General features: G+C 33.0%; 1 protein-coding gene across 9 annotated transcripts in view; it reads left to right on the plus strand.

The window, feature by feature from the left end:
* Positions 1–12680, plus strand: part of LOC118193858 (disks large homolog 1-like) — an 816267-nt gene that overhangs the window by 603163 nt on the left and 200424 nt on the right. For all 9 annotated transcript variants that reach the window (XM_085825973.1, XM_085825976.1, XM_085825974.1 and 6 more), the window contains one exon: positions 11958–12082. In XM_085825973.1, coding sequence (XP_085682099.1) covers positions 11958–12082 — 125 coding nt within the window. The remainder of the gene's footprint in view (positions 1–11957; positions 12083–12680) is intronic.

A 12680-nucleotide genomic window follows, 5' to 3' on the forward strand; every position in this document is an offset into this window, starting at 1 on the left:
ACCCTCCCCTTAGATGCCATTTGAGGATATTGCTTCGTGATTTACTAGTCTTCAATTTATAATTTTATTATATTTGGTACGGCGAAAAAGATTTTAGCTTCGTAACATTGAAATTTTGTATATAGGACAGCTATAAGATGTAGTTGTGCTCCTCCCTTTTTTGTTTTAATAGGCCGCACCAAAAGTATATATATACATATATATGTAATAATAAAATTCCATATTCAAGAATACACTCAAAATTCTAACTGTATGTTCTTTTCATTTTTAATGGCGACGTTCTCTTATTTGAAAGTACGTGGAATTAAATCCGCAGCGCCGTAGTCAAGTTGTTTTTCCCGCCTTTTCTACACGTACAGTTACAGAATGTTCTCGAGATATTTAAAGCGAATTGGATAGGCTGACGAAGCTGACGTCATTTCTTGGAAGCTCCGCCTTTCCAGAGGCTATAAAAAGACTCGCAAAAGGAATATCGGGGCTTTTTCTTAAACGTCACGATGCAGTAAACTTCATACAAAAAGTTATTAGTAATTCTTTTATTTACTCCGAATATCTGATTTTTGTAACTACTATTTTCTCCTGAATAATAAATAATGGATCCTGTTTTTTAAACTTATCGTCTGATTATTTAAGCTACGACTACATTTATGATTCTTCAGCATTCTATTTATTCCGGACAAAAGCTGGTACATATATATAAGTAATTGTTTCATAAGAAACTAATTGTAAAGTTAAATATAAGAATTGTAATATAAAATATAAATTTAAATAATTGCAAGAAATGAAATTTGAATTTAACAAATATTTTCTATTATATAAAGCTAAAAATTTTAAACTGTGTAAATTCAATTGTATACAAATAAAAGATTAATTATTGCTGCGGATTATTCACTGTATGCAATTTAGTCTTAAAAAATTTTTGGATTATTAAATATTTTATCGTGTTGTTAGATACTTTCACTTAATTTACATATGCTTTCTGAATTTAAATGATATTGCAAATATATTCGAATTCGCAGCAATCATAAATCTTTTATTTCTATACAATTAAATTTGCGTAGGTTAAAATTTAAATTAGCTTTATATAATAGAGATTATTTGCTGTATATATATTTTTTTTACATTTGACACTTAGCATAACAGTGGATTAAGTCAGTTTCTGCACTTTCAATGTCTTTTTGCCGAGTGGGACCAAAAGGAAACTTTTAGTTTTGTGCACCGAGAAATTTGCCTTCTTGCCCGCTGTATGAATTGCTTCTTTTCACATGGAAACTGTAATTCTAATTGTATTTTTTTTTAACTATTTTAACTATATTTTCTGTGGCTTTCAATTTTTAATGAAAATATTTTGAGTTTTGATGTATTTTTGCCTTGCCGCGAGATGAGAACTGAATTAATTGAATGAGAAATCTATCTCTAATTAAATTCGAGGAAAACATGTTTACATGAAATGCAGCAAAAATGTGTATAATTTAATATTCTGTATAAGGAAGTTAGCTGTTTTGAATTAAGTTCTTTTGAACGTTTGAGTAGTTAAAAGATAACCACTGTGAAATATTGTAATACTAAAGGAATATCTGAGGAAATTTTAAGCATTTTGTTTTATTTGATGTGATAATAATAAATTTTTGTTCATTTTCCATCGGACTTGTGCATTCAACTCATAACGAACCCGTACGCATGCAACAATATACTCACTTTCGCGCCAAATTATCCTATATATATATGTAGGTAAATATAAGAATTGTTAATATAAATTTAAATAATTCTCTTGCGCCATTGTTGCAAGAAATGAAATTTGAATTTAACAAATATTCTCTATTATATAATAAAGCTAAAAATTTTAAACTATGTAAATTCAATTGTATACAAATAAAAGATTCATTATTGCTGCGGATTCTCTTGCGCCATTGTTGCAAGAAATGAAATTTGAATTTAACAAATATTCACTATTATACGATATATATCGTATAAAGCATATACAATATATATATATATATATATATATATATATACATATATGATTATATATATATAGTAGTAGTTAGCGTCGCTCACTGCCTTGTCCCGCGATGGAATCCCAGAGAAGGCATAGAAGTTTGTAAATGTATAGTGTCTGTAAGGCATGGGGGCACTCTAAATATGCGGCGAGTCGAAAGTCCTTTCGAAAGGTTGGTGGTAGGATAAGAAGGGGAGATCCTCGGACCCACATAAAAACTATGTAAGGATTATGTTAATTTATCTAACAGCTTAGTTAAAAGTTACTGACATATCTTTTCTGAATTTCAAATTACAACTTTAGGCAGAACGTATTTTTAGAATCGCGTTTGAATGCAAATGAGGAGGAATATTTAACTCTTAACTGGAGTTCTACTGACTTCGAGAGAGAGAGAGAACCAGTGATTCTGACTAGCGCGCGTCCTCTTTTTAGACTACTCTCGCTTAAGCTATTATTACGCTCGGCCGTACTTTAGAATCTTGATAGCTTCGGCTATATCTTTTTAGTTAAATTTTAGTTCTTAGTTTTTTGAGTTCAAGCCGGAGTGGAAGCTTTATTGTAAAACTCCAAGAAGGAGTTCTGTGAAATTAATTTGGAATAATAAAGGGTACTTAACCCTTCCCAAATTTTATTTTCTGTCTCACGAACTCAATGGGAGTCATCACTTTTGCGCAACACAAAAAGTGAAAATTTTGGCTGATTTTCGAGTTTTAATAAGTCAAATTGTTACGGTCATAGATATATGAAATTTTCAGTGTGTTATCTCTATACATATATGATTATGTTTCTTGATTTATTTTACTAATAGTGCATAAGAATTTGTTTTATAAAGAAAAAAACTGTATTTTTCGAAAATTTAAAATTTGTACTGAAGCACTCCGCGCAAACTGACAGTAATACAAATTTAGTTACAGTAATAATTTTTACAATTTTGTGATGGAACATCATTAGGTATGATTCCTCGCCTATTTAAATTTTAAAATATCAAAGAATATTAACACCATTAGAATAAGATCTTAGAAAACAGAAAAAGCATTAAAAAATTTTAAGTAAAGTTATATAAATACTTAAAAAATAATTTTTCGAAGAAAAAGGTAGGTGCATTTTTTTTCAGCAATATCATCTTGTACGTACTCTGAAATTTTTAAATCAATAGCTGTGATAGATTGGTTTAAAGAGTGCGCGCAAGTATGAAAATCACCATTTTGAGAAAAATGGTTTTAAAGTTAAAAGGTTCAAAATTTTCAATATATTTTCTCTCAAATAACAGTAAAACAGTTTAATACTGCCCAGCTGCATACACCATACCCTCCTGTTCTTCAATAGCTGTTAGTGCAACAAGTTTGACTCTTTTTCTTGCTCCGCGAGCATCTATTGCTAGACGTCTCTGCCTTATTTCGGCTGACTAAATACGACGTTGAATCAGTGTTCGCTGCAAACTTGATTGCATTATCATCAATTCGGCATCCAAGTTCATTCATAGTATGTAATCGCCCAGCTTGACCATCCTTGTATATAATAACTACCTCATTCACTGTTGTCTTAACAATATTACAATCACACCCGGAATTTTTAGGACGCAATTTCCAAATCAGAGCATTCAACGATTCATTTGGGTTCTGTGTATGTCCTCCTAAACACTTTTTAGTAATAATGGCATACTAATAGCTTTAAATATATCTTTGATAGCATCCATTACTGATGGTGGAATTAAATTTTTATGTTTGTACGATTTCAGATTTCCACTCGCACTCGCTGTTTGATATGTACACCACGAATCCTCCCCTGTTGGGCAAAAATTGTGAGTAGGTTTCACGTCGGTTGAACATTTGTGGTAAAATATTGCCCATACTGCTTTCTAGTAGCATTTCCATAATAAGTCGTCAATTGATTTATAATATTCATCTGTAAGGCGACCTTTCCCACTAACAGTCAATAAGTTTCTTCCCCTTCATTTCTTACTTTCTGATTCGCTATTTAGTGGCCATTCGTTTCTGAATGTGTCCGACACATTCAATTTTACCAACGTACATGATGTTAAGAGTAAAAATTAAAGCAATCTACGAGTGAACATTCGTAAGCAGCTGCGCGTACAATTGTAAACAAGTGTCAGGTGATGATTTAAATGCCCAATCTGGCAATATTTATCTCAGAATCGTTTCCTTTATTTCATGATTCTAATTCGAATATCGTAACGCCTTTTGTTTTAACAGACTCAGAAATGTTTGCAGTTTCTAAATATGCAAAAAGAATAGAATTCGATTTTTCGAACGTGTAAAGGTGATGACTCCCCTCAAGCGACAATTCGCTTACCAGTTCTTAAGATTCTTCAACTTTAACAGTAACTTAAAAATACACAGGTTAGAATCTTACAACTATAATAAATATTTTTTAAGCACATTCACTGCTGCGGCTCAGAGGAAAATATAAGTCTCGAGCAAAGTTGTAACTGAATGGAGAAAATATTCGAATTAATCCTCACGGAATTGTTTCGATTTTATTATTCTCCAGCTAAATATTTAAATTTCCTTCACGTTCGCCTCCGTTTCTGGGGAACAACAACAGCAAACATTCCCCTCAACCCTTCATCCCATTATTTTCATTTCAAATACTACTTAGCGGCGAAATGTCAAAAGTCATCCTCAGAATGGAATCTACATTAGCGCAATTATGATTAACATTTCCTCTCGGGAGGCCCTCTGCGAGAAATTTCACCTCTCGCGAGATCCAAAATAATGCGTCTCGAAGCGTCGTGTCTGATAAATTCTCTTGAACAATGCTTCTCTGGATAATAACTTCTTCCAGTCAAACTATTCAAAATGGATATCACGTCCCTTTCTAATTCAATGATTCGTTGGCTGGTAACCACTAAAGCTGAGTCACCGTATCGCAGCGGCCATGCGGTCTCGTAGGGAATTAAGGGCCTTATCTTGAAAGGGAACGGGATAGGTTTCTCCATGGCGTTTTGCCACATTAATCCAGTCTGTGGCATCTCCTAAGCCAACTGCAGTTACAATTATCGAGTGGACAGCCAAAGAAATAATCCTACAATTGAATGGTTCTGGAATCTCAACAAATACTTCTATCGTTGTGTGGTTGGGCAGAAACTTATATTGCTGAAGATGAAAGAAATTCACTATCTTCGTTTCGTTGTTACATTATCGCCAGCGATTCTCAACCGGGGGTACGAAAAGAAAAAAAGTATTTTTATCCCAATTGCATTTTGCGCTGAAATCTTTTGAACAGCCTTTTAAAAAGGCTGTGCCACTTTTCAAATCATTGCCACCCTATATTATTGCCCTGTCTTATATTTAAACAAATTTAAAAATGAAGAATCTGCATCAATGTATGTATGTTCCTCGAACTGTGATAAAACAACGGTACCTAGAGCCATCCAATTTTCAATAACGTGATCTTCCAATAAATATGGGCATGTGGATGCCCTAATTTGAAATTTGTTTTATTATCGATTTCATATTTTGTAACACTGTAGGGTCTAGTTGTCTAACTTCTAAGTGAAAACTGTAAGAGAAATAACTGCACAAAAGAAGAGTTAAGAGAACCCTATATTAACTCCTTAAAATTTACAGTGCGTCAACTCGACGCTAACGCACTACACCTGCCTTGTACGGTAACTCAAATCGCAGAACTAAACAAAAATTCGAAGATATGCACAAGTAGTAGAACTAAGCTACAGGGCTCAGATAATTCCTGTTTCTTAACCCTTTCTGGCACGCTACCTTTTAAAGACGGAGTTTTGATTTAAAATAAAAAAAATAGGTAGGCAGTCTAATTAGGCCTAGAGGAGTACACAAGTAAAATTTTGTGAAGATAGCACTCATCGTTTTAATTCTGTGGGTGTGCCCAAAGTGGCCCACTCATTGAATAGAGCTTCGAAAAGAGTGCTGAAACGAGTGTTGTCAATGAACTGACAGATGAGATGCGGAGAAACAAAGAATACAGACTCTCATTTGTTCTAGGTTATCTGTGAGCCGGGTCTGGGCACACCTAGGGTTCGCCGTTTGATTTTAGGCAAGATTTCAAGGTAAAAATTTAAAACTAATATAGAATAAGGAGGTTAGCATACAGCGAAAAATATAGCATAGAAATTTCTTTTCAAACAATTCCTTTTATACCCTAAAAAAATCTGAAATTTTCTTTGAAAAATGAGGGTTTTGAAAAACTAAACGTGGTTAAAATATATGGACTGGTTTGTGTTAAGCTGCCATCTACTATAAATAAAGAAGGTTCAGCGTAACCTATAGCAACCTATAAATCCTTTTTCATTCAATTTTTCTGTGCATACAGAAGGAAAATTTTAGTTGTGTCCAGACCGGACACACTGTGCCGCAAAGGGTTAAACCCGCGTCGAAACTGGTGGCAGCAAGTAAAATGCAGTTGTGCCACTTAAACCAGCAATAACTCCAGGAGCAGAAGCTTACCTTACATGGATGACGGTGATAGCCTAACTCTCTCTTTCAAACTGAATCTCAGTTTTTTAACACTTTCTTCACAAGGTTGAATTTGCATTCCTTCACGCGAGCTACCATATTTAAATATTCTGTCACTGACAATTAGGAGAATGAAGGCTTATAGGAAAGCTTAAAATTAGAACTTAACTTGTTAGTTAAGAATAAATATAAATCCCTACAACACTTTAACGAATTTTCGTTTAACAAACTCAACGATTTCAAAGCGAGCAATGGCAACACTGTACGGAAAAAAAAATAAAACATTTGTATGCGAGACAGTGTATCGAAAATTCTAAAGGCTTATTTAAAAATTATTTTTCAATATTGCCGTTGAATTGAATTTTATGGTTTAAGAGCTCAGAACATGATATTTAATAAATAAAGATAAAGCACGAAATGTTCAAAAAAAGCCCCTTTTGTCGTAATCTAAAACTACTAAATTCAAAAATCGCGTGAAGAAAAATATAGAAATTTCTTATGATCGAACTTTAACTGAAGATTTCAAACACTTGTTGACTTTTGGCTGAACCTAAAAAAAAATTTAAAGGCATTTCAAATAAAGGACTGAAATTTTTATTGCCTTTTTGCACAACCTATTTGTGTGAATGGGGATTTTCTTCCGTTTTGTATCTGAATAACAAATACAGAACAAAATTAAACGTTGATCCTAATTTACGGTTTAAAATAAGTGAAATAATACCAGACAGACATAATGATCTCTCTCAAACAGGGCCAAATTTCGCCCTAAATTTTAGAATTAAAGAATTATAACTTAAATTTTGGTAGTAAAAATAGTAATTAATTTTTAATCTAATATTTTTATGTGTGCAAATTTAATATAAATAGGTTGTGCAAATGGCAAAGAATTTTTTTTTTTTAATATTTCTGTTGAGAAACTGAAAAATAATCATTGTAAAATGTACTACTGGTACTAAAGCTTTTCAAGTTTTGTTTAGATGGTACGTTTTAGTCGAAGGTGAGAAACACTGCATTATCGTAATGGTTCGAACGGAAGACGGCCATAATATTTAAGATGATGCTACCCTGTTTGACAAAGCTTTTGAAGGGGAAAAAGGGATACATATCAGACAGCTTCACGTAATTGAACCTGATATATTAAAAACCTTTTACATAAAATGCAATTAAATTGTCTGAATAGTGTAACATATCTTGACGTCAAACTAGTAATATTTCTATTAACATCAGATCAAATTAAGGAATAAATTATATGTTATTAGCATGACTTCGTGGTGTAACGGTAGCACACTCCGCGCGTATTCTAGAGGTCCAGGTTTCGAGTCCCGGCGGGGGGGGGCATTGTTCACTTTTCATGTCTTCTGCTTCAATATAACCTAATGACTTAAACTTCTTCAAAATAACCTAATGACTCCACAATGGCGCCTGAACTAAAAAGTAGTGAATGGTAGTTCTTCACCACCAGGATTTCGCGACTGGGCCCTCTAATCCTCAGTTGCTCTTTAAAAGGGGGAGTACATAAAGTATTTTTTCCTCCCTTCTGCATGTCTTCGTGTTGTAACTGTAAACACACTCGGCGCGTATTGGAGAGGTCCAGGTTCAAGTCCCGGCGAGGGCATCGCACATTTTTCACATCTCCTGCTTCCAAAAACTCCTAATGACTCTATAAAGTAAAACAAAACAATGGTTTTACAAAGGAAAAAAATATTGATGAAATGCAATGGTTTCGATAGTTTTGATTTAGTTTCCGATATGTAAAGTAGAATACAAAGTAGAATAAAAAGAATCGATTATAACCCCAAAGTAGAATACAAAGAATCGATCACAAATCCAATACAAAGTAGAATACTGTAAACAAGTAAAAATACAAAGAATCGATTAAATGATTAAAAATGTTACTGCAATTAAGACAATGGTTTTTTTCAAAAAACATGATAAAATTATTCTCATTTTTTAATGCAATATAATGGTTGGTAACAATTTGAATTCCATAGCGATTAAGACAAGGATGTTAAATATGAGGCATATTTACAGTCACAATTTCTGAAATTCTGAAACCAGTACCACGTGATTTTTTTTCTGTGCTGTTGGTGTGTATGTGTGAGGGGGGGCGAGGGTATGAAAATATAGTAATAAATGTTTGTACTTGAACGACTTCGAATACCTTAACGTGCACATTACTTAGGTAAAATGCGAAAACCACCTATTTTGGACATGATTCTGCTCTTTAAAGGAATGGAACAGGTAATCTGCTGATTAAACGACTAACTGCAACCTTAACGGCTTTTCAACTTTGAGATATACACTTGAGCTCTCGTAAGATAAACATCGATCGTTTAGTTGCATTTCGATTTCTGTGGAGACACTTCGACATAAAAAGCTTATGCTCGATATTGATTTTTACTTCCTTGTGCGAAGTAAAAAGGAAGTATTGTAATCGCGAAAAGTTTCAGGCAGCTTATTTCAACGCAAATATCCATTTTGACCGCTATCGAATGCAATTTAACGATGTTTTTGAGTGGCATCTGTACGTAAGGGCAGAATAAAGGACTCTTTCCCCCCCCCAAAAAAAAATTATAAAACTGATTTAAAAAGAATTCTGAAGTGAATTTCGAGGCGTCTGTGTGTATGTACGTACCTCACATAACTCAAAAACGAGTAGCCTCAGAATGTTGAAATTTTGTATATGGGATTGCTGTAACATGTAGATGTGCACCTCTCATTTTGGTTGCCATCGGCCGCACCAAAAGTGAAGAAATATATATATATCCACTCTGTTATTCGGCTCAGTGATATAAGTTTCTTCATTCTTATATGTTTGTAGATTACGCATTTTTCAAAAATGATTGAATTATGATGTTCTTATCTTTCGGTTAAGTTTTTTATTTATTTAGTAAATCTGCATCATATAGTTGTGGAATTATCAACAATTTAAAAGTTGTTTAAATTCACCTAAACCTAGTTATTTTTGCCATGGCGGCCATATTTGTTGACATTTGAAACTTAGCAGAACAGTGGATTTGTTGCCAATCTAGAGAAACTAAGATTCGCAACAGTAAAGATAGCGACTTCTTTTATTATTGCGAATTAAATCATGCTTAATCCATTCTGCAATTTATTCGAGTAAATAAGTGTTTAAGATTTACTTCGCAATTTTTATATAGATATTTTGAGTTTTAATGTATTTTTGCCTTGCCGCGAAGTGAAAACTGAATTAATTGAATGAGAAATACTCAATCGTCTGCGAAAAACTTTTCTTTTATTTGTTTTGTTTGTTTAATTTCTTTTATACATCGTTTTAGATTTATTATAGTATTTGAAAAGAACGTGTGGCAACGATTAGATATTTCTTGAGGTGATATAAATTTTGTGCATTCTGAGTTATAAAATGAATGAAATGTAAAGCTGCTAAGTGAAGCTCGCGCCCAGAGTGTCGCTTTGGTAAACAAATATAGTGAATTTTAAAGGGTGCATTTATTCTTATGTGGTTTATGCGCTATCGACGTAGATTGAATTCAATCCAAAAAGTTTAAATAAAATGCAAGAAAAAATGCATATAATATAATATTCCTTTCAAGGAAGTCATGCGGTGACACATCATATTTTTTTATTTATATTCTAAGAAGCATCGGTCGCTTTAAGAGGTTGTTGTCTTAGGAATGTAATACCTTTAAAAATGTTCTTTGCATTTCACAAATATAATCTACATTTTTAGCGTTATTTCCTTCTAATGAAACATAACATAAAATTTATTGAAAAGCTAGTTTGTAATAGATTGAATGAACAAGTCCGATAAAAAATTAATAAAATTTATTCTTATCAAAAGAAACATAACAAAACGCTGGTGTTTTTCTCAGAGGTATTCGTACAAATGTTCACAATATGAGGCACTAATAATCAGTAGAAGGCAAATGCGTTAAATAGAAAGTAATACAACTAGTAGCTATACTTTAAACTACTAAAAACACTTTAAAATGCAACGCTGTACAAAGAGAAAGCTAAAATTGCATTAACAGTAACTAAGCAGCTGTTTCTCTCCGGCTTTTTAAAGCTTTCAATCGGTCGCGAGAGCGTTCTGGTAATTTCTTTGCTTCTCGAGATTTCTAGGAACCAACAAGAGGATGGAATTACGGTTGCAGCTAACACAGTAGCCAATTACATTTATTCGATTTCAGTACAAATAAAAGAGATATCCATTTGTTTCAACGTTAAATGCACGTGCTCTTGTATTTTTCCTTTTTCGACGTAGCTTTCTCTTAAAATTTATCATGCCCTGCATTACACGGGAAAATAAAACAGTTTTAATTATAATTCTATTAACAATATATAACTAAATACAAAATTCGGACAAGCTTCAATACAACTCACCTTCAAAATTTGGGGAATTTTTTGGGCGCCAAATACCATGTTTTGAAAAATGGTTATCAAGTTTTCCGACGAAACTGCGTTTTTCACCAGAAATTATGGGTACTAGAAATAAATTTACGACTATTATACACGATTTTAAAAGGGGAAAAAATCTGAAAGATTTCAGATTTTAAATTACGTCCGAAGGAGAGTTTTTTTAACATTGTCTGTGTTAAATTTATTTATTAAATGTCACGTTCTTCACACTGAAACCATAAAATTCAGTTCAACAGCAGTATCGCAAAATAGTTTTAAAATGAGCCTATCTTTAGAATTTCCGATACACAGTCTCGTGCGCTGGAGATAAAAAGGTTTTTTTCTATACAACGATGCCGTGGCTCGCTTTCAAATCCTGCAGTTTGTTCATCAAAAATTCGTCAAAGTTTTACAAAACGTGAAATCGACCGTAAAACAAATTCCAAATTTCAAATTTGGGTTTCCACATGCACATATTCGTAAGAGGTTTACGTCATTCAAAATTCGATGGCTCTACGTACCGTTGTCTTATCTCAATGCGAGAAACATACGTGCATTTACGCAGATTTTTCCTTATTTAGTTTCTTCAAATATAATGCAGGTCTCTAGCATTGGGTGGCAACAGTTTGAAAAGTGAAAGGGACATTTATAGTGAACCAACGCAAAATCGTAAAACGAAAACAATAGTCCTTCAGAGACAAAGCCCCTTTGGACTAATAATTAAAATTGTTGTATTACCTCGTGCAATGCAAGGCGAGACAAATTTTAAGAGAAGGCTGTGCCGGAAAAGTAAGAATACAGCGTCACGTGCATTTACCTTTGAGCAAATGAATATCTCGATAATTTGTATTGAAATTGAATAAATGTAATTGACCAGTATTAACTGGAAATCTTAGCTGTAACCGTAATTCCAGAAATTTACTATTGTTTACATTGCGTTTGCCGAATAACATGGGTTACCACATCCTATCATTTATCGCTATGCTTGGCGATGTTTTTTGGTGAAAAATCTGGGTGGGCTGTACTAAAGGATAATCCCAAATTCGTAACATTATACAAACAGTAAGTAAATTTATGAGTGCTGCTGCATTTTAATATTAATTCCGTTTATATTTTTCTTCCCTTAGAGTGGTCATGGACTTGGTTTCAGTATTGCTGGCGGAGTGGACAATCCTCACATTGGTGATGATCCCAGCATCTACATCACCAAACTTATAGCAGGGGGCGCTGCGGCAGCGGACGGAAGACTACAGTAAGTTATCGCTTGCATCTTCTTTTTCTTGCATGATTCAATGCTCTGTAAATTAAATAATTTTCCATCTAACACCAAAACATCTGAAAAGAAATTGTCTAAGATTTGGACAAATTTGTTTGGAAACTGTATTTTGATTTAAGGAGTTGTTTATGTTTATATTTTGAAGGTAATTTTTCTCTAAGATTTTCTTCTCAATTCTGTTGACAGTTATGGAATCTAAAAAGCTCTTTTAGAGGAAAAGTTTAAAAATTCAGAAATCCTCCCCCATCGAACAGAAAAGATATTACTTACTATTTTGTTTAAGTAAACTACTTTATTTTTAGTTTAAAATATTTTTATTCTATTTTCTATTAATTTAAAAACAAAACGTTACGTAACATTTTATTTTCGAACACCGTAATAAACACTCTTAAGTTTACCTGGAAAGGCAATTCGCTAGTTGTAAAGCACAAAAAATTAGCAAGCAGAAGTTGATATTCAAATCATCATGGCGGTTGGTTTTAAAAAAAATGTGCTGCTAACATTCTTGGTACCATGGACAGACTTACTTTATTTATTAAAGTAAAGTAAAGTAAAACGTTAGTCTGTAAGTCTG

Source organism: Stegodyphus dumicola, chromosome 10 (genome assembly GCF_044657685.1).
Source record: "Stegodyphus dumicola isolate Sdum_Otavi_A_Nest chromosome 10, ASM4465768v1".
NCBI lineage: Eukaryota > Metazoa > Arthropoda > Arachnida > Araneae > Eresidae > Stegodyphus > Stegodyphus dumicola.